We start from the raw sequence: 26,906 nt of genomic DNA, 5'->3' as shown, positions 1-26,906 counted from the left end.
GCCGGACTCCTTCCCAGGCTGCGGGGGGCCCCTCTGTTGTCCACCCCAGGGGCCCTCCCTCCCCCTCCTGTGGCATGCTGGGTTTTCTCTGCATTTTTCAGTTAACCCCCCTGGAAAGGGTCTCTTCAGGGGTGAACGGAGTCAGCCCACCCTGCACCCACAGAGCTGAGAGCAGCAACCCCCGTCTTCACGGGGGCCCGGGGTCAGGCCACAAGTTGCCCATAGCACTAAGTAGGTGGGTACGTGTGCACGGCTGAGGGCTGAAGGACAAGCCCTGCCAGAGGGGACACGGGACGTGGGAGCTTTGGCCTACAGTGGCCCTGAGGTCAGCCTGCTGCCTCATGGATGGCCCCACCAGCCTCACGCAGGGACAGGACAGAAGGTGCCCTTCCGTGTTCCTTTCCCATCTGCAGGGGAGAATCAGCATGGAGGTGACGAGGAAAGGCAGCCGGAGCAGGTGTGAACGCCACGGGCACGGAAGCACAAGCTCCTCCGGACTCTCCTTTGAAATCCGGGCACAGGCCGAGATGAACTCGGCCTCTCTGACTTCTTGGCCTGATGCCTGGGGCACTGACGATCCTCGGACAGAAGCCCTCGGTGTCTGAGTAAGATCTGACCACACCCTGCACCGTGGGTATGTGGTGTCATGCGGGAAAAGAGTTCTGAATACACAAGCAGCAGAAATGTTTCTGGCTAAATCTTCTCAGGACTTCTGTGCTAAGAACATGGCCTTAGACCCCTAATGTCTGGAGTCTGTGTCTCAGGGGCACTGGTAAAAAATACAAATTCTGTGTGTGTACAATTCAGCATAGGTTAGGTTAGGTCAGCTCCACAAACTCTATCCTTACTTCTCTATCTACTAAAACCGACAGTCTCTTTAAATTTACTACTTAAGGGGCACCTGGGTGGCTCACTCGTTAAGCGTCTGCCTTCGACTCAGGTCATGATCCCAGGGTCCTGCGATCGAGCCCTGCATTGGGCTCCCTGCTCGGCGGGAAGCCTGCTTCTCCCTCTGCCCCTCCCCCTGCTTGTGTTCCCTCTCTTGCTGTGTCTCTGTCAAATAAATAAATAAAATCTTTAAAAAAATAAAAATAAAAATAAAAAATATATTTACCACTTAAGTTTCAGCAAATAACAACGTGAAACAATCCCATCCAAAATCTTCTAAAACCTCCCCTCCCTTGCCAGCTGGAATACAGAAGTCCCTGCCCACCTCCAGCTGTTTTTCTGCCTCCTGGTCTCGGAGTCTCTGCTCCAAGTCCCGCACGTACTGACCGCGCTCAGACTGTAGGTCTTCGCGTAACTGTCGCAGGGTTGCTTCCTGTTGGGTCTCCAGAGTCCTCAGGGCACCTGGACAGCAGCACACACACCCCTGAGGGCGTGGCCTTCTCAACCACGCAGGAGCACAGCTCCTTCCGGACCCCGAGGCCCCAGCACCCTGCACTCCTCGGGAGCGGGAGCGGCCCGGACAGGCACTACCTCCTCACCGCGGTGGCACCGAGTGACAAGAATAAATAATCGCAGCATTACTTTCTTGGTAACAATTTAATAACGGAACATGGACAAGTATCTCTGAAACAAAGGTTTCAGGAGAGGTTAGGGAGCTTGAGATGTCTGTGGTCAACGAGGGGAGACCCCAAGGTTCAGCCTGAGCCACCCAGCGGGCCCCGCACCTGTCTCCACCATTGTGGGCGACACGCACCCACAGCCCCTCTGGCAATGAAATGCAGGATGCTCATGCCCAGCGTGAGCCTGGCATGGCACGTGACTTTTGTTCTAGCATTCCACACAAGCACTCAGTCCCCTCTTCAAACCTGCTCATTTTAATTTGAAACTCACATTCAGCCTGATTTTTGGCTTGAAAAATCTTCTCCAATTCAGCTTTCTGTTCTGCCAATTCTTTCTTAAACTGGTCTTGTAAATTCTCCAATTCCAACCGATGCTTTGCAGACAATTCTCTGCGTAGGTTTTCTAAGCATAAACCTCTCTCCGACTCCCAGTCTTGCTTCAGGTTCTAATTCAAGTAAGGAGAGGAAAAAGACTATGGGCCAAGAGTGTACTATCTGTGGTAAAAAATTTAAATTGCATTTGAAAGCCAGGCGTGGGCAGTCACTGTGCCCAGACCAGACTGCCACTACAGGAAGCTGAATGGTCCCCACCACAAACAAGGACAGGAGCAGAGAAAGCAAGGACCACCTGCCCAGAAACAAAGCGTGGACAGAGGTCATGCTCAACAATTCACACACCCGTGCTCCACGAAAGACCCAGGACGCTACAGTGACATCACCTGACCTCTGCCGAGGGCTGGCTTGGTCCCACGTGCCCTAAGAAATGAGTCCCCACTGTCCAGCTTAGAGGGGTAGGGCACAAGCCTCTAACCTAGGACTAAGAGCCGCCCTCCGCCAACTGCCCGATCAGAGCAGCCAGGACCTAAACACCCATATGTGTCCCCTGACGTCATCAACGTCCCCCGACCTCACCAGCCCCTTCCTCTGCTGTCACCGGCACCAACAGGCCTTCCACAAATGTAGCCTTGAGAAAGGGACCCATGGCCAGGATGAAAAGTTCCAGTGAGGGGCTTCCTTACAGAGGAGCTAATTCTGTCCCACCCTGAACAGAACTCTCTCCCAGGAGGGGTGTACCAGCACAGGCCGTGTGGTTAGCCCAGCACATGGTGCCGGCTGCGGCGTTGCCCACGCAGCGTCTCTGCCCCCCTCCCCCAAGCTCCCCCAAGGTGCCTGGGACCTGCACCCCTCACTTTTACTCAGTGCCACGGGGTACCTCCCTGCCCTGGGACGTCCGCCAGTCCCGGAGCACAGTGAGGCCACCTGGGAGCAGGCTTGAGGGTGAAAAGAGCTTCATGTTATAGAACAAGTACACATGAAACGCCCAACAAGCTGTGCTGACAAATTCCAACTGTCCAAAGAAAAGGATGCTTTTCCTCTAAAGCAAAAGGCAATGCATTTTCTACCTGCATGTTCAATTAAAGCTTTGATTGGATTCTGTCTGAATCAGGTGAGGGGCTTTCCTGTGGGGACTCCAGGCAAGCTGGAGGGATGGAGGGAACGGGGAGACGCCACACACCCAGAACGGCATTTCTACCCACGTCTACCTCTATCGTCCTCGCGTTCTTCTCCATTTCTGCCTGTAACTTCTCCTTCAGCTCGGCTGCAAGAAAAACATAAAAGCAGATCGGATCACAGAGTCTGACCACTTGGAGGGGAGAGGGCTGCCGGCACACACAGGCTGCTCCACAGGAATACTCGCCAACACTCACAGGACAACAGGGCGGGTCTGTGAGGGAACGCGAATTCCACGTGTGACGTAACGAACGAATTATATTCCTGCCCAAAGCAAGGACGGAGCCTTCAGCCAGCCTGACAGCCACCAAGCTGGGGGGTCCCTGGGCACCTTATACCCGAGTCCCCCTTCTGGTCTGTCTGCCCCGCACGAGCCCTCACACACCCTGGGCCTGTAGTCCAGGCTCCCGCCATGCCAGACTCCAGGCAAGGTATGGAAGACAGACAGGCAAAGACATTCTAGGACCCGGCAGCTCCCGAGCCCCAAGGAAGAACCACAAGAGGTACCAGGTGTTGGGAGTGCAGAAGAGGAAGGAGGCTGGGCCAGTGGGCGTCACCTGACATGGACTGAGAGGTGTGCACACCTGGGGGTGTGGGCACCAGGAAGAGAAGCAGGGACCTCAGGAAAGGGTCAAGGGGCAGCTGGGGCCAGCCAAAGTCACACGTGGAAGGTGAGGGGCCTGAGCAAGCCCAGAGCTCAAGCAAAAGCCAGGCACCACCTCTGAGGGGAGGTCACAGGGGCCCAGCCCAAGGCAGAGCCTCACAGAGCAGAGGGCAGGCATGCGCCCCTGTGTGTTCCCATCTCCGGGGGTGAGCACAGAGAAAACAGGACAGGAAAGGGCCCAAGGTAAAACATGTTTTGTATTTTCAAAAATGAGCAAAAGCAGGGGGACATAAAACTACTTATTTATGTTTATTTGAATTTACATGAAGAAACATGGGACGGTATCCCCAGAGCCCGAGAAGACTGGCTCCCTCTGAGGGCTGGGGGTGGGACCCGGAGGAGGAAGACTTTCAACACATCCAGGGCCACGCACGCCGCTTTCATTTTTCAAATGAAAAACTCAAGAAACAGGCAGATGAGCAGAGAAATGGGGATGACTGCTCATGGGCATGGGTTTCTTTCTGGGGGATGAATGTTCTAACCTTAGATTGTAGGGATGTTTGCATGACTCTGAAACACACACTTTAAATGGGAGAATTGTATGGTATGTGAATTACAGCACAATCAAGCTGGTGTTTACAAAACTGTTTACAAAAGTAGTGACTAACAAAAAAGTAGGAAAAAACCATTAAAACATAAAATTGTATCTTAGATGCAAATAAAGAGCTCAGTCTAGGCCAGAGAACCACCAAAGGAAAGGTGCCTAAGCTGTCCACCGGGAACGAGGTGGCCCCACTGGGAGCAGAGTGAGGAGCCTGTGGGATGTGGGGGTGTGTGTCCAGGAGCATCTGGGTCGGGCACAGACACAGTCCCGTCAAAGAGGTGGACACAGAAACTTCCAGCACACAAGCAGATCACCTCCAATGATGTGACACCATTTCAGAAGTGAACACAAGCCCACTGGATGAGCGGACAGAAGGCAAGGGGACAGCAGAGCCCCACAGAGCAGGAAGCACACTGCTCCACCCAGGAGACAGACAGGGCCCCGAACGCGCGGCACTCGTGCGTGGGCAGGGAGATCTGGGTGGGACACGCCCCTGATGCGGGCCCTGCCTGCCTCCCCAGAACCAGCAGTAGGGGCCTTTATGTCGCAGACAAGTCATGGGGAAGCCCACGCCCAGCCTGCAGCCCCGTACCTGTCTCCCGGCTGCAGCGCCGCACCGTCTCCTCCCGCTCCCGCGCGTGCTGCTCCCTGGTCAGCTCAAGCTCCTGCTGCTGCCTGCTCCGCAGCAGGGCCAGCTCCTGGGCATGCCGACCGTTCAGCATGGCCCGCAGCTCTGTCAGCGCCGTCTCCTTCTCCTTCTGGAGGTTGGCCTGCGTCAGCTCCAGCTGAGCCGTGTGCATGTTGCTCAGACTCAGGCGCAGCGCCTCCAGCTCCAGGGAAGGCACCTGCTGCAGGACAGAGAGGGGCTTCTGGGGGGCTGGGGAAAGCACCAGCACGCTGCCTGGCGTGTCCGTGTCTGCCAAGACACTGCAGCAGCAACCCCTTCCCACCACCACCACAGGCTCTTACACCTGCTTCCCGAGCCTCGTGCTGCAGCACCGGCCAGCACCCCGCAGGACCTCAGGCAGCCCGGGCACAGCCTGGCAGCTCGCCAACCACCTAAAACAGCCACCCAATCCTATCCTGAAGCCCCTCCAGCCCACAAATGCTCTCCCTCCACCTAAACTGCAGCTCTGCAGATCGCTGGGGCCGTTCCTCGAGGACACGGGCCACACAAAGCCAGTGGCCACGGAGGAGGCCCCAACCTCCCTTCAGGCAGGCTCCCCAGCCCATAGGCCCATCCTGGCTGGAGCCAGGTGAGCAGCCATTCCAGGTGTTGCAAGACGCCCACCGGAACCATGGGACAAGAACCAGAATACAGGGTGCCTGGGTGGCTCAGTTGGTTAAGCGACTGCCTTCGGCTCAGTTCATGATCCTGGAGTCCCAGGATCGAGTTCCGCATCAGGCTCCCTGCTCAGCGGGGAGTCCGCTTCTCCCTCTGACCTTCTTCCCTCTCATGCTCTCTCTCTCCCATTCTCTCTCTCAATAAATAAAAAAATCTTTAAAAAAAAAAAAAAAAGAACCAGAATACAGACAGGAGGAGGCTCGGGACAGTCACTGCCTACGAGGGCAAATGTGAGGCCAAGCAGGGCCCAGCAGTGGCTGAGCTAATGACCCCATCAGGAACCCCACGCTCCAGACCAGAGATGAACGCGCTCTGTAGTTCACTGCTCTGGAAGGTGGGCAGACGGAACAAAGGAGACACTTCTGTGCCTAGCTAAGATACAGGGAATCTGTGCTCCTTCCGCTGACCTGGGGAAAGTGGAGGAAGGCCAGGGTTCCAGGAAGCATACCTTATTCCCAGTTAATACAAACAACAGAAAAACATGTCTGGAACTTAGCACTTAAGGGACACCAAAAAAGCATAAAAATAAAATGAATAAAGGGGAGTGCCTGGGCGGCTCAGTCGGTTAAGCGTCTGCCTTCGGCTCGGGTCATGATCCCAGGGTCCTGGGATGGAGCCCCGCATTGGGCTCCTTGCTCTGCTCATGCTCTCTCTCTCTCTCTCTGTCAAATAAATAAAATCTTTAAAAATGAAGAAATAAAAAAAGATAAAGGAGAGCAATAAGCAGAAACCATGGGAAAAGAACCTGTGTCTCCAAAGAGGCCGGTAAGGAGCTCCAGCAGGACAGGGAGGCCACAGTGAGGTGCAGGGATGCGCACCAGCACTCCCGCCGCAAGGGCATGTCCAGAGCACCCTCTGTTTCCCGTAGGTGGCAGCCACCAGGGGAGTCGAATGTGCCTCCAGGACAGCCTGGTTCACAGCTTCTCTTCCTCGAGGCCCCTCATGACCACTGAACCACCTGTGTTTAATGAGCGGGAGCGGCAGCTGATAGGGAAACTGCCGGCTGTGCTGTGAGTGGCACCTGGCCAGACCCGCTGCCCCACGCATCCTCACACATCTCTCCACCTGCCCTTTCAAAGGCCCCCCACATAGCAAGCCTGCAGCACACACCCATCCACTCTGTGACAAACCTCTCCTACCTGCAACCCTCCCAGATCCCCAAGCCCACTGGTGCAAATTACAGGGTGAGTGTGCAGGGATCGGCCACACCCCAAGGACCTGGATGTGGGCCCGAGCATCCCGGGTCACCTGGGTCTGCAGCTGCATCTGCTGCATGTCTGTCAGCCGCTGGAGCTCCATGGCCACCTGCTGCTGTGTGCCGGACTCACCCTTCTGTCTTCTCATTAGTTCTGCAATTACTAGCGTATATTCTTGCTCATAGTCCTAGAGAAGCAACACGAAGGATGTGACCCAGAGCATTCACATGAGAAAGCAGTCACTAAGAACAATTATGACACACCAGAGAGACCTGAGCCCAGCAGTGTTCACGGCAGCACTACTCACAACTGCCAGAAGGTGGGAACAACCCAAGTGTCCACAGACAGGGGAAGCATACACACAATGTGGAAAAGCCATCCAGGGGTATCACTCAGCCATAAAGAGAAGCTACAACACTGATAACCTCCAAACGTTAGACTCCATAAGAGCAGCCAGACACATACTGTGTGGTGTGAATAAGAAATGTTCAAACAGGCAAATCTACAGGGACAGAATGCCGGCTGGTGGGTGCCCGGGCTGCAAGGGCAGAGGAATGGGGAATGGCTGCTAATGGGCATGGGGTTCCTTGTCGGGTAATGAAAATGCTTTGGAATTAGACAGTTGTGATGGTTGCACAATAAAATGATTATATTAAAAACCACTGATATATATACTTTAAAATGGTGAATTTTGTATATGTGAATTCTATCTCAATAAAAATAACTATGGAAGAACATTCAACCTGTTTAAGTGGCTGAGGGTAAAGCAGAAAACCCCAGAGAGAGGCCGCTGCAGGTACTGATACTGGACAGCAGTGTGAGCTCCCCACGCTGTCTCTGGGGATCCTTACGGGAGGGATAATGTACATAAAATGCCTGGAAGTGGCGGGTGCCAATAAAAGTTGAATGAACCTGAAGATGTAAATTTGAAACATTTTATAGCTAGTAAATCAGCAAAAGTTGGTGATAATATTGATCCGCAATGTCACCAAGGTCATGGGGAAACAACCGCTGTCAATGACAGAAAAGTTGGTGTAACTTTTTCTTATGAGCTATTCTGACAACATATGTCAAAAGCCATAGAAAGTGTTCCTGTCTTAATATTCCCAACTCTGGGGGCGCCCGGGCGGCTCAGTCGGTTAAGCGTCAGACTCCTGATCTCAGCTCAGGTCTTGATCTCAGGGTTGTGAGTTCAAGCCCCACGCTAGGCTCTGTTGCTGGGCTCACAGCCTACTTAAAAAAATTTCCCAACTCTGGGAACATTTTCAACATCACCAATCCAAAGGGAAAAGAAAAGCTACAGGCCCTCTATGAGCATCCCAGTCTCCCCTACACCCCCCCAAGCCCCACCCCACCCGGACCACGCCCCACCTGAAGCAGGCTGCTACAGCCACAAGCCTCCCAGCTTCCCCTGTGTGACAGCCCAGACCTTTCTCTGGGGCTTGTCTACAAGGCACCTTAGACTCAAAGCGAACCGAGTTTTCCTGTCCAAGCTAGGGCTCCTCCAACATTACCCACCCCAGTTAACAGCACCCCCAAACCCTCACAGTGCTCCTGCTCCTGCCTCCCCTCACAGAGACCGCACAGCAGCCCAAGGCTGGTCCTGACATCCCTCCATTCCCATGAGCACAGCTCACTGGCCCCCATGGTCACTCGGCCTAATGTGAGGTCACTGGCTTGGAGACCAGATGATGCACTCAGAAAACAAATCCAACCTTGTCCCTCCCTTGAAAGACTCAGTGCACCTGCTGCCCTTGGGGGCAGTCCCTCCTGCTGTCCCACCTGGCACTTGCCTCCTGCACCAGGGAGCACCCCCATCCTTGGACCAGCTCTGCCTCCCCTCCTTTTGCTCCTCTGAGACCTTCCCAGCCCTGATCCCCACCCCTGCAGAGGCTCCCACTGCTCCCCGCACATGTCAGTGATGCCCAGGAAGCACTCAGCACTGCTGGGAAGACGCACCCGCAAGTACCCCTCTATCTGTGAGGGCCCACAACGTGGAGGCAAACTGTTCCAAGGGGAGTGTCAGAGCCCATTAAACATCATTATGAATGCTTCATCACATTAAAGGGCTTTTTCCAATGGTAAAAGGTGATGTAGGAACGTCCAGTTTTAAAGATAAAAGGCAGAACCTTAAAACATTTTTGCTACAAACATCAGAATTGTTGGATAAAATATAACAAAAGTGACTCTAAATGTTCTAAGGGAGGGAACAGCCCAGGTGCCAGACAGGAGGGACGTGGACGTAGAACGATCTAGGGAGACGGGGACACATGGGAGCACCACACGCTCCCAGAATCGGTGGCTTTGCCGGGAGGGCGGTTAGAAATGAGACTGTCGGACACAGCCAGGTGTCCTGAAGGCCTGTGCGGCAGGACAGGACACATATCCTCACTGCCCGAGTGCGGGAAGGCCAGGGAGCTCACCCATCTCCAAGTGCGGAGGCAGAGGAGGCGAGGTGGGGGCGTCTCTCCTGAAAAATTAAAACCCAGGCCTGCTCATCATACCTGTTGACAAATTTATACATGCCATGGGATGCAGAAATCCCCAAAGAAACTGACCTAAAAATAAGTCCTAGCAAGGGCACCTGGGTGGTTCAGTCGGTTAAGCATCTGCCTTCAGCTCCCGGACCTGGGATTGAGCCTCAACCTCAGGCTCCCTGCTCAGCGGAGAGCCTGCTTCTTCCTCTCCCTCTGCCTGCCGCTCTGCCTAGTTGTGCTCTATCAAATAAATAAAATCTTTAAAAAAAAAAAAATCCATCCTAGCAAAGGGCTATTCCCGGGACACCAATCGGATACAAATCTGGGACCCATTTGGAGGGGCTCGCACAAGCCAGGACACAGATATTCTCAGGGAAACCACACAAACACCTCACTAAAAGTGAGCACAAAACAGGCTACTCCAGGAAGGGTAACAGGTACCTGGAGAACAAAATATTAAAGAAAAAAGGACCTCCCACAGCACCCACAAACTGTCCCACACAGGTGTGCAGCTCAGAATAACCCCAAGCCATATGGATAACTTACAGTGAAGAACTGCCGCACTCTAAATACTGGGCAAAATTCAGACCAATTTGCTCATAAAAAGATAGTTACACTTAAAAGCAGCTTCAAAGTATCTCCAGGAAACATTACATAATACAAAACGATATCACTGTTTTTAAGAAATCCAAACAGAATGTCCTGAAATACAGACAGTAAAGACAAAATCAACTCAGCAGACGGATTTAAGAGCAGAGTCAGTGAAGGAAGAGAGAACCCAGATGAGATCTTCCACCAAAAGAAGGGAAGACGGGACAGGTGTACACAGAGGAGCTCTGAAAACCTTCCCTGGAATTTCAGGCCCTGGAGAAAGAAGGGCCAGACGCTATGCATGGAGATACTGCCTGGAAATTTTCTAGAAGCAACAGAAGCGAAAGGTATCAGCCACAGACTGAGAAAGACCCCATGATCCCGCATCGCTCTAGTAAAAGAACAGAAGTGCACATTTAGGCCCGCTGAAGTAAAGCTGCGGAGCAGCAAACAGAAGTCTGCAAAGCGGCGGCGGCAAAAGAACGGCGGGCCGACAGCTGACACAGAAGCGGGGCAGAGCTGGACAAACACCCAGCATGCGACACAGCCACCACCAACCTGAATGTCCACACCAGGAGGACTATCTTTCAGGAACAAAGGGAGAAAACCAAAAATACATTCAGGAAAACATCACCTGGGGGCACTGGCCTAAGAAGGGTCTTACTAGAGGAAGTACTCACGTGTGTTCTGCAGACAGAAGGAGCGTGGCCCCACCGCGGAAGAAAAGGAATAAAGGATGAAGAAGACGGAACTACGATACTAACCCTAAACAAGAACTGACCACTAAAAAATAAATAATCGGGGCGCCTGGGTGGCTCAGTCATTAAGCGGCTGCCTTCGGCTCGGGTCATGATCCCGGGGTCCTGGGATCGAGTCCTGCATCGGGCTCCCAGCTCGGCGGGAAGCCTGCTTCTCCCCCTCCCACTCCCCTGCTTGTGTTACTGCTCGTGCTGTCTCTCTCTCTCTCTCTCTCTCTCTCTGTCAAATAAATAAATAATCTTAAAAAAAATAAAATAAAAAATAAGTAATTCCTTACATCAGCATCACAATGTGGAAGCAAAGACACTGTCCTTCACCAGGTAAGCAGATCAACAGGCACATCCATGCAATAAAGCAGTGAGAAGGGAGCTCTGATGTAGAAACAGTCTGCCTGAATCTTGTTATCTGTTATGCTACATGATTCAAAAGTCAGACCTAAAGGCTACAGATTCTACGATTCCGTCTGTACCACAGAAAAGGCAAGAGTACAGAACAGAAATGGGTAGGCAGTCACCAGGGGCCGGGGGGGAGGGGAGGCCAACAGCCAGGGGCGCACAGGGAAACCTGCAGGGGTGGGCTGCTCTGTGAGGGGTCCTGTGGTGCTGCACTGGAGTCGGGGACGGCGGGGTGCACGCGAGCTTACTTTAATATATGTACACACGGACAGATACACACAGAATTAACTACAGACCTGTGTGTGCACATGGACTAGTGTGCACACACACCTGCTGAGCCACCCAGAAGCGGTGACCACACCCAGCGCCCAGGTCTTGGTTTCTACACCATCAAATAAAAGGAACCAGGGCCCCTTCAAGAAATGGGTGACTCAGAACCGAGGAGAGCACAAGATGGGCCTGAAGAAAGCCACAACGTGCTTATAAGACAAAGGACGGGACGTGTCACCAGGACACAGGGGCCAGACCGAAAAAGCTCCCAATGGCCAGAGCTGGAATACTTGAAGCACCAAAAAAGATAAAACGTAGTTTGAGATTGTAACACAAAGTACAACATAAATACACATGAGCCCATATGGATATAAATACGTGATTAAAATAATGGGGGCGAAGAGGCAAATCTTCCTTACAGAAGAATTACAAATAAAATGTATGGTTACTCCTCCCTGCAGGACGCAGCACATAATTTCCCTCCCTTGTAGTGTGTGTTGGGCTCAGTGACTCTCTTTTTTTTTTTTTTTAAGGGTAGCACTAGGATTTATTGAACTGTGCCTTAGTACAGGCGCTGGGGCTTGCCCATGGTGCTCTTGATGTATAAAGCCCGGACGTTCTGCCAATTCTTCTTGAGCAAGGACACCAGGAAATTGACCGCTAAGCGGATGTTGTACACAAGCTCGTCATCTGTCATCTTCACATGGCCAACAGCGACTGCCAGACACAGCACCTTCTTCATCTGGAATTTGATGGTGGACTTCACTTCATCCACTTTGGCCACCATGTTCTCATTGTGGGTCAGCAAGGAAGGGAACTTGCCAGCCTTATTCAGGCCTGGGCCCAGGATTCGGGGGATCTGCTTGATCAGAGATTCTGAAGCCAAAAAGGCATCATACTTCTTGGCCAACTTCTTGACTAATTTCTTATTCTTGTTGAGTTTCTTCAGCGCCTCAATATCCATGTGGGGAATATCCACTGCCTTGGCCTCAACACAGTGCTGCTGATCCCCCAAAACACATACAGAGAACTTGGGGCAGGGAGTGGACTTAAGCCTGACGGTGCCCGAGAAGCGTTTGTCCTTCTGAGGGTCATAGTTCTTCAAACTGATCTGCAGCTCCACCGTCTCCAAAAACTTCCAGCGCTTGCGCCGGTTCCCGTGCAGGACTTCCTGCACTGCCTCGTACAGGGTGTCGCGGGACACTTGGCTGCTCATGGTTCTTCGCCCCGCAGTAACCAGAAAAGTCAATGACTCACTTTCAAAGAGGAGAGTCTGCAAAAGGGGAAACCTGGCTGACCCTGCCTGGTAGAAGGAGATTACAAGGGCACATCGCATCTGTGGTCAAATCCCTAACTTGAGTCTAATAATGAAAAAACATCAGAGAAACCCAAACTGAGGGAGAGTCCCCAAAGTAACTGACCAGTGCTATTCAAAATGGTCACCAGAAACTAAGACACTGTCAGAGGCCCGAGGAGACGAAGCAGGAAAGACGACTAAAAGCAATGTGGTGTCCTGGGAGGGGTCCCAGACAGAAAAAGCTCTTAGTGGGAAAACTGGTGAAACCCAAGCAAGTCTATTTAGTTAATAGTAACGTCGCAGAGTTTATGCCTTAGCTTTGACGAATGTGCCATGTGTCTAAAATGCTAACGATAGGAAAGTGGGGTAAGGGGTATACAGGAAGGGTCTGTACTAGCTCAGCAACTTTTCTGTAAATCTGTAACTATTCCTGAATTAAAAGTTTATTTAAACCAATGAATAGCTGGACAAATAGAAGGATGAATGAATTGTGGGGTTAAAAATTATTTTTTAAAAAAAGGAATGCAGGGGTGCCTGGCTGGCTCAGTTGATGGAGTGTACGATTCTTGATCTCGGGGTCGTTGAGTTCAAGCCCCACAATGGGCACAGAGTTTACTTAAACAAACAAAAAGGAATGTAACACTCATTAGGATGGCTACTATAAAAAAGAGAAAACAGGTGTTGGTGAGAACGTGCACTGTTGGTGGAAATGTAAAATGAGGCAGCCACTGTGGAAAACAGTATGGAGGTTCCTCAAAAATTAAAATTAGAATTACCATCTGATTTAGCAATTCCACTTCTTGATATACACCCAAAAGACTTGAAAGCAGAGTCTCAAAGAGGCATCTGCACACCTTATCCACAGCAGCATTACTCACAATAACTAAAACATGGAAGAGACTCAAGCATCCATCGTCAGAAGAATGGATGACCAAAAAGTGGTCTAACCATATGAAGGAATATTACTCAGCCTTAAAAAGGAAGGAAACTTTGTCACAAGCTACAACACAGATGAACCTTGAGGATATCATGCTAAGTGAAGTAAGCCAGTCACAAAAAAACCCAATTACATGATTCCACTTATGTGAGGTATCTAGAATAGTCCAAATCAGAAACAGAAAGTAGAATGGTGGCTGCCAGGGGCTGGGGGAGGGGGGATGGGGACTTACGTTGAAAGCCAACAGAGTTTCAGCTTTACAAGATGACAGAAGCTGTGGAGATGGACAGTGGTGATGGTCGCACAACACTATGAATGCATTTAACACGATTGGGCTGTGCACGTAAAGATGGTTAAGGAGCGCCTGGGCTGGCTTAGTCGGTTAAGCACCCGACTCTTGGTTTTGGCTCAGGTCATGATCTTGGGGTCTTGAGATGGAGCCCCGTGTCAGGCTCTGCACTCAGTGGGGAGTCTGCTTGAGATTCTCTCCTTCTCCCTCTGTCCCTCCACCCTGCTCCTGCATGCCGTCTCTCTAAAATAAGTAAGTCTTTAAAAAAAATGGTTAAGATGGTAAATTTTAAAGTAAGTGTATTTTATAATTAAAAAATAACAAGAACATATACCAAGGGACTTATAAATGGAGTTTAAGTATTCTAAGATCCTTGTACTTTCAAAGACTGAAGGTACTGATTAAATTTAGACGTAGAGAAGTATAAATGTTGCATGTAATAAGCTCACCATTAAAAGAATAGAAACTGAATATATTATTACTTCAAAATGGGTAAAGGGAGAATCAAAAAAAATCCTCATAAAAAATAATCCAAAGCCCTGCCCCCACAAAAGGAGAAAAAAGGAAACAAAACAAACAGAAAGCCTAAATGAAACATAAGCTCAAACACATCGGTGATTACATTAAACATAAATGAATTATACTATCCACTAAAAAGACAAAGACTGTCAGAATAATTTTTAAAAATCAATCCCCCACTGTTTAGCAGGACATACATCTAAAACACAAGGATGCAAAGATGTTGGAAGGGAAAGGATAAAAAAACACCAGCACCGTGTCTGATACATTTATACAAAGTCTGTGTGCATAACTGCCACAGAAATCAGGATGGAGTTGACTTCAGGGTTAAGGGAAGACGGTAGCAGGTCCGGCACTGTCCTGTGTCTTACCTGCAGAAGGATCATGTGGTATTTACTGTGTACTTGTTAGGCTGTATGTACACTTGTGTAGTTTCTACTTTTCCATGTACATGCTATATGTCACAGGGATTATTTTTTGTTTTTGTGTCACAGTTCAAAACAAGTATAAAAACATGTATTTAAAGGTGAACTTTGTGGACCCCACCAGAAACCATTTTTCCAGGCCCTGCCTATGATCTAGATCTCACCTGCAATAATGCAAATTAAAAACCAAACTTGCTCACTGCCTAAAGTAATGTGGACTGAGTCCAGCTAGAATCCAATGTTTAAAATACAGAATTTTAACAAAACAGTTGGAAACCAGTCAATTCAGCATCTAATAAATTTCCTTCCAAATGCTAAAACAAAACAAATTAATAAAAGTAATTAATCCAACACATGTGGAGTTCATGCCAAGTCCTGTGGCAAAAACTGGTACACATACATACAACTGATTATGAGAGAAATGAAGGTCAGGCCCAGGAAACACACTGCAACAATAGGGAAATGGGTCAATGAGGGAAGGCAGACATGACCACTATCCTCAGCGCATGAAAGGCAACCTTCTCTCTTCAACATCCGGAAGGAAAGATCAAAGGTCCCAAGGAAGGGAGATTTGGGCTCCATCAGAAGGGTCCCCAGAAAGACCTTCTGTGCAAGGGCAACATCAAGGAAGTGAGGCCTGCAGGGGAAGCTCTGTACCCAGCTCTCCTTGCTCTGAGCTTCTACTCTTAAAGGGACAGGGTCCTTCAGATACTGAGTCCTCTCTCTGGTTTGGATTTCTACCACAACAGGGAGAAATCCTCTGACAAGGTTCATACTTTAACAGAAGACCCTGAAGAATACCTCTGTGAGAACCCCAGGCTGCTCCAGATGGTCGTCATCCAGCTTCTGCTGTGGCTGCTCCAAGTGGCCTGTCCTCTCTCCACTGAGGTCCTCCACCTAAGAGGGGAAGAGCCAGAGAAGAGCATTTACAGCAATATCCAGAGCTGAAACCTCAGGCCTTCCTGCCCACACATCCAAATGCCCACATCAATTCCATTTCCTCCATAAACAATTCTCAATCTCTAAACATTTTTTATGCAACTCATTTCCCTAATGATGTTGCTGCCCCTTTACTTTTTAAGATCTTATTTATTCATTTGTGGGGTGGGGAAGGGCAGAGGGGGAAGGAGAGGGACAAGCAGACTCGATGCTAAGTGCAGAACCTGACATGGGGCTCAGTCCCATGACCCTGAGATCGTGACCTGAGCCGAAACCAAGAGCTGGATGCTTAACCATCTGAGCCACCCAGGCACCCTGCTGCTCTTCTAGTTAACTAATTCTGCTTCCTTATTTCACTATGTGCATGGCACTTAAATTACTAAATTTTAGTTTCTCAATAAATGTTAACCTTTCAGACACATGCGTATTTCCTAAGCTCTTTTTATTAAGTTCAAATAGTTCATCTTCAAGATTTTCCATTTTTAGATAAATTTTTTCCTTAGTAATTTGTAGAGACAATATTTTTAGTTTCTTTTTAGAAATCATCTCAGGGGTGCCTGGGGGGCTCTGTCGGTGAAGCGTCTGCCTTCAGCTCAGGTCATGATCCCAGGGTCCTGGGATGGAGTTCCATGTCAGGCTCCTTGCTCAGTGGGGAGCCTGCTTCTCCCTCTACCTCTGCTGCTCCCCCTGCTTGTGTGCACGCCCTCTCTCTCTCGTTCTTTCTGACAAATAAATAAAATCTGAAAAAAAAAAGAAAAAAATCATCTCAAACTTGAGTTTAAAGTTTCCCAATGAAATTATCCCTGATGGTTTTTCTGCCCATGAATTGAGAATAATTCTGGGCTTTTAATCTGCTGTGCAAAATGAGTTGATAATGATTCTGCAAAAAAGTTGGGTGATGTCTAAAGATAATCTATGTTTGAAATGTGAAATCAAAGGCAGCATTCCACACCTAAATCTCTCTCATGCTTTTGTGGTCATTAACCACAGCATCACCTTAACTCTGGGTATATATCAGGGTCTGCAGGACCCAACTGTAATTGTTTCTTTTTTAGGCAGTTATAACTACGTGAGAGGACTAATATTTCATAAATTTTCTCTCTTATGGGTCTTCTAAAGCACAATGAGAAAAATTTACTTACTTCTTTAAAAAAGAAAATAAAACATATTTTATCTTGAAATTACTACATGGGTCCACTAGACCCTTGTGTATATTTAAGATCCCAGATAGTGCTGAGCAACCTTGTTCTCCTCTATCACAATGCCACTTGATCATCCTAAGAATTACTTCGTGATACTCAACAGTTTTTCCCAACTATGCTAACAACAGCCAGAATACTGAGAAAACAAGAGAAGGGAGCGTCTAAAGAACGAGGAGGCAGTGCAGTGAAGTCACCACCCTTTCGTTTTCTTCATCACTGGAGACCACCCCTGCAGCCTGTCTCCAGCATGACAATTCATTAAGAACTTTTCATTTTCCTCCCAAAATGGCAATGAGGAGAAAACTGACCGTGAAGACTTTCACAATCATCAAATGAATTAAAAGATGAATGCAAAGACGGCAGCACTTGAGGCCAAGGGTGGTGGCAAAACTGACAGTAAAAATGAAGTCTCAGATTACGATAATCAGGAATCAGTAAGTGAACAAAACAATATATCTGAAGAGAAAGAGGAAGCATGGTAGTCTTATCCAGTTGGTCACTCACGTGAAGGATTCCAATTCATGATATTTTACATCAAGAACCTCCACCATCCTACTTTGCTAAAAGCCTATCAATATTCTTTCATTTTTTTATCTTTATGAGCCAAAATTTACTTGATATAAAGAGATGTCAAAATTATTAATATCATTTTAACTTACGGCTTTTTTTTTAAGATTTATTCATCGAGAGACACGGGGTGGGGGGCAGATGGGGAGGGAGAGAGACAGGCAGACTCCGTGCTGTGCACAGAGCCTGACACGGGGCTTGATCTCATGACACTGAGATCATGACCCAAGTCAAAATCAAGAGTCGTATGCTTAACCGACTGGTCAACCCAGGAGCCCCTTTACTGCTTTATTCTTACTCCTGTAAATTACTTGTGAAACTTAAAAAGTAAAGAGGGTCCACTGGACCCAGATGATAAATGGTGGTAATCCACACAACTGGGAGTTGGAAGAGTCCTGGAACATACTTCCTAAACCTTCTACAGCCATACATTTTAAATCTTCAAATACAAGTTTTTGTGAAGGTGAGTTTCCTCTGAAATTCTTGACCTCCGAGCAATTTTTGGATGGTTCTTTTACAAGAAATGGCGTGTACTTACTCTGTTCCTGACACATAACTGAAAGATCAAATACTGCTTTCTGTCATTTCTCAGTTAAATGCCAGAATGGAGATGACTACTGCAGTGATTAAAATATCTTTTCATCATACACTCCACTTAAATTGTGAGGGAAGATGGCTAGATCCTGAACATTTACCAGAAGTCCTTTTACAAGTCTATCTTTGCTTATAACCTCCTGAAAAAAACTCAAATCTTACAAACATGCTTTATTTATATATTCTTAGAATTCAACATGTGCCTGTGTTTTCTGCTCAGATGAGCAATTTACTTTCTTTACCCTAAGGATTTAGAATCTTTATCTGAAAAAGTATATCAAAATTACGATATGTAAACTTCTACAAATTAATTTTCATTAAAGAATTTTCATGTTAGGCTGTATTTTCCAGCTGTCTGCTATTTCCAATTTTTTTAGTCTTTTGGTCTTAAAACTAAAACACTCAACATAAAAAAGAGCTTAGACACTGAGTTCAGTGACAGAATTATTTCACCCAGCTTAGCAGGTTTCCTTACACAACAAGCCCACCCACCACTGGAGGGTGGCCCTGCCCAGGGTATCATCCTGGGACTGCCTCAGCAGAGGAGACCACAAGGAAAACAACCAAGTGCCAACTGGGCTTTTTCCACTTCAGGCACTGTTCTTCCTGGGCTGTTTTCCAGTTATTTTCCTACGTCTAAAGAGCATTAAAGTCACAAGTGTCTCACATAAAGTATACTTTTAAAACCAAACTAAGAGGGGCGCCTGAGTGGCTCAGTCTTTAAGTGTCTGCCTTCGGCTCAGGTCATGATCCCAGGGTCCTGGGATCGAGCCCCGCATCGGGTTCCCTGCTCGGCGGGAGGCCTGCTTCTCCCTCTCCCACTCCCCCTGCTTGTGTTCCTGTTCTCGCTGTGTCTCTGTCAAATAAATAAGTAAAATTTAAAAAAAAAAAAAACCAAACTAAGAAATTTATTATATGTTGGAAAACATTACTATTTCTCACACACACACATTTCATCTTATGCTATTCAATAAGCTCATTAAACTCCCGTAAAAGTGAAACTTCTAAAAAGTTCCATTTGGGCAAAGTAAAACAAAGACACCTTTAGTCATGTTCAGAGACCAACTCTGACATGAAGGCTCTACAGGGGCACTGAAAGACACAGCTGCACGCAGGGAAGACAGCGGTCTGGGCTGGGCTTGTAATAGTGAATGCTTTCCTGGAAGTTTACTTTTCAGAAGATCATTATTCTAACTACAAAATTATTCCTGTCTTAGTGCCCACAATTAGATTAGAGGCACAATAAATCCTCAAGAACTATCATTATCTTACAATGAATATGAAAAAACTTTGCTTTTCTGATTGAACTCATGATGTACAACTGTGTGACAAAAAAGTCAAAATATCTGCTTCTTACAGCACCAAGGCCATATGCATAATTATAACATAAAATGGCCTCATCAAGAAATCTAATTCATAACTCAGCATACAGGAGGAAGATAATGATGACTCCATCCTATACATGCTACTTTTTTTTTAAGACTATTTTATTTTTCTTTTAAAGATTTTATTCATTTATTTGACAGAGAGATAGAGAGCACAAGCAGGGGGAATGGCAGGCAGAGGGAGAGGGAGAAGCAGACTTCCCGCTGAGCAGGGAGCCCGACGTGGGGCTTGATCTCAAGACCCCAAGATCACAACCTGAGCCAAAGTCAGACACTTACCTGACTGGGCCACCCAGGTGCCTAAGATTTATTTTTAAGTAATCTCTATCCCCAATGTGGGGCTCGAACTTAAAACCCCAAGATCAAGAGTTGCATGCCCTACCAAGTGAGCCAGCCAGGCACTCCTAACATGCTACTTTACGTATTCACATAAAAATTTTAAAATAAGTGTGTAATTAAAAATAATTTGTCCTGAAAAATAATAGAAATTTGAAAAATTGTGAATGAAGGTAAAGTCACACACAGAGAAAAACCAGTAAGCTTGACCGCATATATATTTTAAAGCCTGGGTATCAATGATCTGTGTATCTATCTCAAGAAGTTAGAAAAACAATAAAACCAAACATAATTTAAAATAAGAAACTACATAAAGAGCAGAAATTAAAGAAACATAAATATAGTATATAAAAGAATAAAGGCTATAGGTAATTTTTTAAAGATTTACTTATTTGAGAGCAAGCGAGCGCACACACACAGGGCTCGATCCCCTGACTCGTGGGATCATAACCTGAGCCGAAACCAAGAGTCAGACTCTCAAATGACTAAGTCACCCAGGTGCCCCTATAGTTAATTTTTTATAAGAATAATAAGGATCAACTTGTGGTGAGACTAATAAAGGCACAAATACCTTTAAAAAATGAAAGGGTCATCAATATCAATGCCACAGCCACTAAAAAGAGAATATTCCTATGAAAAAATTAATGCCAAAAACTGGAAGTTCCGATGAAAAAACAAATTCCGAGGAAAACATTAGTGAATAGTCTGATAACTATCAAATAAATGGAGTCCGTAATTAAAAGCTTTCCTGCAAACAAAACCTCAGTCCCCAGTCTTCACCATCCTACACAGCTCATCCACGGACCTCTTGGCCCATCAGATAAGGCCAGCACTGACAAGGAGGGAAAGGTACAGGTCACACTCTCATAAAAACATAGGCTTTTTCTGTAGCAACTGAGATGATTATATGACTTTTCTCTGTTAATGAATCACACTAATTTCTTGGAACGTTTGACCAATCTTGCAGGACATTAAAATACACTTCACTTGGGGCGCCTAGGTGGCTCAGTCAGTTAAGCCTCCAACTCTTGATTTCAGCTCAGGTCGTGACGTGAGGGTCATGAGGTCAAGCCCTGTGTCAGGCTCCATGCTCTGCACCGAGTCTGCTTGTCCCTCTCCGTATGCTCCTCCCCCAACTCGCTTGCTTGCTCTCTCACATAAGTAAATCTTAAAAAACAAACACTCCACTCCACCAAACTGTTAATATAGAGGAAAAACAAAACAAAACAAAACAAAAACAACTGTCCATACCAATCACAGATGTTATGGGACAAGTAAAACTTACATGTCACTACTAAAAATATAAACTAAACAACTGTTTTACATAGTTCAACATACGCATGTTGAACACATACGTATGTAATGATCCAATAATTTTTTTTCTTGGTTTTTTTTTATGTAATGATCCAATAATTAACTACAAGCTCAATGAAAACATGTGCACGTGTACACCAAGAGACTTGTATAAGAATGTACACAGCAAATGCCAAATAACGGTGGAGCAAACAGATGGAAGTACATCCATACAGTGAAATACTACACAACAACAAAAATGAATAAACCATAGCTCTTAACATGGATGAACCTCATAAACAAGACACTGGATAAAAAGACCTATAGACTCAAGACATGCATACTCATTATTCTATTTATCAAAGTTCAAAAATCGGGGGTACCTGGCTGGCTCAGTTGGTAAGGCACACAACTCTTCACCTTGGGGTCGTGTGTTCAAGACCCACACTGGGTACAGAGATTACTTAAATAGACAAAACTTCAAAAAACAAATTCAAAAATCAGGAAAACTATAGTTCTAAAAGTCAAGGTACTCAATACACAAAAAGTAACTTGAGATGAATCATAAATTTAAACACAGAAAGCAGAACCATAAACTTTTCAAAAGACATAGAAAAATATCTTCACAATCTCAGGGCTAGGAGAAATTTTTTTGACAGGACATAAAAAGCACTAACCATAGGAAAAACTGATAAATTCAACTTCATCAAAGCAAGCAAGACTGAGGAGAAACATTCACAGTACATATATCTAACATATGACAAACATGAAGAATATTAAGAATTCCTACAAATCAGGGCGCCTGGGTGGCTGAGTTGGTTAAGCGACTGCCTTCGGCTCAGGTCATGATCCTGGAGTCCTGGGATCGAGTCCCGCATCGGGCTCCCTGCTCAGCGGGGAGTCTGCTTCTCCCACTGACCCTCTTCCCTCTCATGCTCTCTATCTCTCATTCTCTCTCTCTCAAGTGAATAAATAAAATCTTTAAAAAAAAAAAAAGAATTCCTACAAATCAGGGCACCTGAATGGCACAGTTAGTTAAGTGTTCAACTCTTGGTTTCAGCTCAGGTCGTGATCTTAGGGTTATGAGATCAAGCCGTGTGACTGGCTCCTCACTCCACATGGAGTCTACTTAAGACTCCCTTTTCCTCTCCCCCTGTCCCTCTCCTACCCCTCCTCACCTCAAATAAAGAAATCTTAAAAAAAAAAAAAAAGAATTCCTGCAAATCGACAATGAAAAAAATTTTTTTTCAAAAGTCAAATGCTTACCAAAACAAAGCTAAACCAGCAAAGTCCAGACACTCAATAATGTTAACACTGACAATACTTGACATCTAATCAAAAATTATTAAACATGCCAAAAGGTGGGAAATGTGACCCATAACTAAAAGAAAAATCAGTCCAATGGAAATATATCCAAAAATGACAGAGATGATAGAATTAGCAGACAGGGACATTAAAATAGCTATTACATTGATAACCAGTATTTAAAGGAAAACATGAACACAATGAGGAGTGAAAAATAATAAAACAAAATACCTGAAACAAAAAGGAATTCACCATACTGGATTAACAGAGTAGATATTGCCAAAGAAAAGATCAGTTACTTGAAGACAGGGCAACAGAAGCTTACTAAAAAGAAGCACAGAGAGACACAGACTGGAAAAAAAAATTTAATAAGTAAATAAAGCAAAGTCTAAACAACCCACAGGATAACACTAAACAATTTCCAGTATATAAATTTGAGGTCACAGAGGGAGAGGGATGGGAGGAAACAGAAAAAGTATTTGAAGAAATGGCCAAAAATTTTCCAAATTTCAAAGTTCCATTAAGGTCAACAAATCCCAAGCAGTATAAACACAAAGGAAACCTCCCTAGGCTCATCATAATAAAACAGTCGGAAACTAGAAATAAAAACAAACGTTTTTAAAAGTACCCCCAAAATGGGCGCCTGGGTGGCTCAGTTGTTCGGTGTCTGCCTTCGGCTCAGGTCATGACCTCAGGGTCCTGGGATCCAGCCCTGCATCGGGCTCCCTGCTCTGCGAGGAGTCTGCTTTCCCCTCTCCCACTCCCCCTGCTTGTGTTCCTGCTCTCACTATCTCTCTCTGTCAAATAAATAAAATCTTTAAAAAATAAAAAAATAAATAAAAGTACCCCCAAAAAAGAAAGAAAAGACTCTGCAGAAAGAGAAATGAAGAATGACAGCAGATATCTTCAGAAACTATGTCGGCCTGAAGACCATGGGACCACAAGGTAAATGTGCTGCAAAAACAAAACTATCAACTTCAAATTCTACATCCAGTAAAAATTTCTTTCAAATATAAAGTCAAAACAAAGTCATTTTCAGACAAACAACAACAAAAACCAAGAAATTCATCAGCAGACCTGCACTACCAAAAAAACTGTTGAAAGGAAGTTCTTCAGGCTGAAGGAAAAATGATACATGATAAAAAATGGGGTCGACACCAACAAACAAAAGCCCTGGAATTGGCAAATATGTTGGTAATCGTAAAACACTACTTCTCATTTTTCTTAGATAATACACTATTTGTTTATTTGTGTTTAAGTAGGCTCCACAGCCAACATGGAGTCCAACATGGGACTTGAACTCACGACCCTATCTTCCAGATCTGAGCTAAGATCAAGAGTCGGAGGCCTAAACGGCTGTGGTGTGATTGTCAGGGTACTGTTGTAAGTGAAAAAAGCAAGATACAGAAAATATGTAAAGTATCCTGCCACAAAAGAAACAGACGGTAAGGGATATATGCACATACTTGCTTCTGTTTTTAGAAATGTAACAATAAGCAAGCAACTAAAGAGTTACCTAGAAAACAAGGAACGAAATAGTATGTAAGGAACAGGCATATATTAGTCAAACCATCTGAATATACTTTGACTTTATAGATTCAATTTTGGAACCGCGTTGATGTTTTACACAATTGTAAAGCTAAAACAAATGAAAAAAAATCCCTAAAACATGAAGACAAAATAAAACAAATGAATATAAATATATTAAGTGACCAGCTTAACCACATAAAGCAAAAACTATTTCAAGTGACTTTAAAAGAAAGTAATTTGACTGCACATCACTGTGGAAAATACTTAAAGGACAAAAAACGCAAAGAAATCACATGGTTATTAATAATGCTGCTATTTTAAAACTATATATAGAGAAAAGCAACTGGGTAATTATGTTCATGTTAGGAACATACGTTTTTAATGTTAGAAATTTCAAACTTAAGTAGAATCGTAACCTATTAATCTGAAAATGTCAGTATGAACTCATAAACTATAAAACAAAACCCTAACTATTCACTGACATGACCTAGAAACAATGACACCCCTAATGTCCAGATCATGTTTCTGAATACTCTTTCCCACTAGGAGGAGCCAGGAGTCGCAGAGAAATGGCTGGGGCAGGAAATGTACAAGCTGACCCGCAACATTTTTTTTCCAAAAGCAAGGCTGCCATCATAGTTATGACTGTGGAGGGTCAAACTAAGGATGCACTCCCTGGTCAAACACGGGACAATCTGAGCAGCACAGTAACAGGCATACGAGGCGCTCATGACAAATCATTAAAAACAGCCAAATTTACAGTGATGCTCAAGAAAGCCATTTCATCGGTCACATCTGGAGAAGTGTAGCCCAGGGAAATGAGGAACTTTTTTAAACCGGTGACTAAAGGGAAAGAATGAAGCATTTTCCCTGCCTTCCCAATGCAAACTGGACCTCAGGGTAACCGAATAACCGATAAAGGGAAGTTCTCCTTATAGATATGACAATCAATAAAGAAAGAATGGCAGAACTGAAATATTAGTATTTTGTGCTCACTGGTGAAATAACAGTTCTAGGCAATAACCCACACTGGCTACCAAAACCTGAGATAAAAAGTTCACAAGGACCTTTGAAGTGGACAAGCATGCAGACTGGGCCTAAAGCCACTGGTGACTGTAACACCACAAGAGACTACCAGGCATTGTATGCTTTCTGACAGAAGTGCACAATTACAAAATATTCTTGCCATTAAAACGACTACCATAACTCCTAACTCTAGGAAACAAACTGAGGGTTGCTGGAGGGGATAGAGGTGGGGGGTCGGGTAACTGGGTGATGGATGGGCATTAAGGAGGGCACATGATGGAATGAGCAGCGGGTGTTGTATGCAACTGATGAATCACTGATCTCTACCTCTGAAACCAGTAATACACAATATGTTAACTAAATTGAATTTAAATAAAATTTTGAAAGGAAAATTAATAAAAAAAACAAACAAACAACTACCATAATCCAATCAAGCCTCTAATCTAGACTGAAGTACCAGTTTATAGAAACTATACAGAGGGACAGGGTGTCAGAGGACCCTTTCCAACAACCCACAGGGATGCAAACAACAAAATCCAAAATATGGTCAATTCTTCAAGATGAGCAACAGATTACTTTAACAACTACATTACAAAGTTAAGTCGGGGGCGGGGAGGGGTAGTGTACAGACCAAGGGAATTAAATGCCCTGTCTGGAACTGTAGGCTTCTGGAAACCTTAAGAACAAATGTCTGAGAACCAGCAGGGATAACATCTGATGACTACATTTTTAGCTTATGATTACCATTAGCTCATCAAAGTAACAACTCTGAAAAAAAAACCTTTATCGGATGCCTGACCACTGCCCACCATTTTAAGAGCCGGCAGACAGAGAGGAGTGTCTCTCTCCCTTGTATGCAGCCACCATGACTGCAAAGGAATTCTGCAGCCGAAAAGGTCAGATAAGCAGAACTGCTGGGCAGGGGAAGCCCCCACACGGAAAGTTAGTGCAAGATCCTTGCTGGCATTCACAGACAACACATGTGGTAAGCAAAAATAAAAAAAAAAATTTTTAAGTAGGTTCCACACCCAGCGTGGACCCCAACACAGGGCTTGAACTCACAAACTTGAGATCAAGACCTGAGCTGAGATCGAGACGCGGACTCCTAACCCACTGAACCACCCAGGCGCCCCTGTAAGCAAAATCTTGATTGAATGAGCATGCACGTCTTTCTAGGGAAAGAGCCCACATACTTCATCAGCTTCTGGGTTTAAAATACTGCTTGAAGTAGAAAATTACTACTTGTAGTAACAGTTGTAAGTAAAAAACCAAAATGCTTTGCCATGGTCACTGTATGAAAGTGGATCCCTGGCCACACCTCCCTCCCTGTCCACAAGGGTGAGGACAGAAACACTTCTGCACCACTGTCCCCCCAAGCCCCTCAAATGGCTGAGATAACTCAGAATTAACTCAACTTCCCTTCCCCACGCAGCGAAAACCAGGTCACAGCCATCAGTGTCTCCTCCTGTGGCGTGAAGCTACAGGCATAGGTCTCGGGCAGCAGGGCCCCTCACCAGGAGTCACAGTCACCCCAGGAGCACAGGGGGCATGGGCAGGACTGCCCAGGAAACGACAACCCCGCCCTGGGCAACTGAACTCCTTCCGCCCACAGGAGCCAGAGGACACCAGCCAGCACGGCCACGCCTGCCCTTCTGGCCCACCACTCCCGACATTGACCCCCCCCCACACCTTCCCACAGGCCAGTCACACCCCAGCGAGAGGTGGGGGAAGGCAAAAGCTCAGACGCATCAAAACGAATCCACGACTAGGAGGTATCGCCTAGCCTGGATCCACAACTAGGAGGTATCGCCTAGCCTGGATTCACAATGGAGGAGGTATCACCTAGCCTGGATCCACAACTAACAGGTAACGCCTAGCCTGGATCCACAACTACCAGGTATCGCCTAGCCTGGATCCACGACGTAGGAGGTAACGCCTAGC

General features: G+C 46.3%; 1 protein-coding gene and 1 pseudogene across 8 annotated transcripts in view; both read right to left on the bottom strand.

Annotated features, from left to right (window-relative positions):
* The window catches only part of PCNT (pericentrin), a 127,992-nt gene that overhangs the window by 91,883 nt on the left and 9,203 nt on the right, over positions 1-26,906 (bottom strand). For 6 of the 8 annotated variants that reach the window (XR_012376999.1, XM_025863372.2, XM_073888910.1 and 3 more), the window contains exons 3-8: positions 15,590-15,685; positions 6,882-7,016; positions 4,881-5,136; positions 3,113-3,168; positions 1,840-2,014; positions 1,214-1,350 (exon numbers count right to left, since the gene is read on the bottom strand). Coding sequence is in view for 7 of the 8 variants with exons in the window: in XM_025863372.2 (XP_025719157.2) it covers positions 1,214-1,350; positions 1,840-2,014; positions 3,113-3,168; positions 4,881-5,136; positions 6,882-7,016; positions 15,590-15,685 (855 nt within the window). In the remaining variant the exon portion in view is untranslated. Of the gene's footprint in view, positions 1-1,213; positions 1,351-1,839; positions 2,015-3,112; positions 3,169-4,880; positions 5,137-6,881; positions 7,017-13,787; positions 14,075-15,589; positions 15,686-26,906 lie in introns of those variants that run through there. The other 2 variants (XM_073888912.1, XM_073888914.1) reach the window with 2 other exon arrangements.
* On the bottom strand, positions 11,842-12,537 carry LOC112816715 (large ribosomal subunit protein uL1 pseudogene; annotated as a pseudogene).

The sequence above is a fragment of the Callorhinus ursinus genome, unplaced genomic scaffold, assembly GCF_003265705.2.
Source record: "Callorhinus ursinus isolate GAN/ISIS: 27379988/994484 unplaced genomic scaffold, GSC_fseal_2.0 scaffold98, whole genome shotgun sequence".
Lineage (NCBI taxonomy): Eukaryota > Metazoa > Chordata > Mammalia > Carnivora > Otariidae > Callorhinus > Callorhinus ursinus.
The sequence above is the reverse complement of the archived record's forward strand: the minus strand, read 5'-3'. Positions and strand labels throughout refer to the sequence as shown.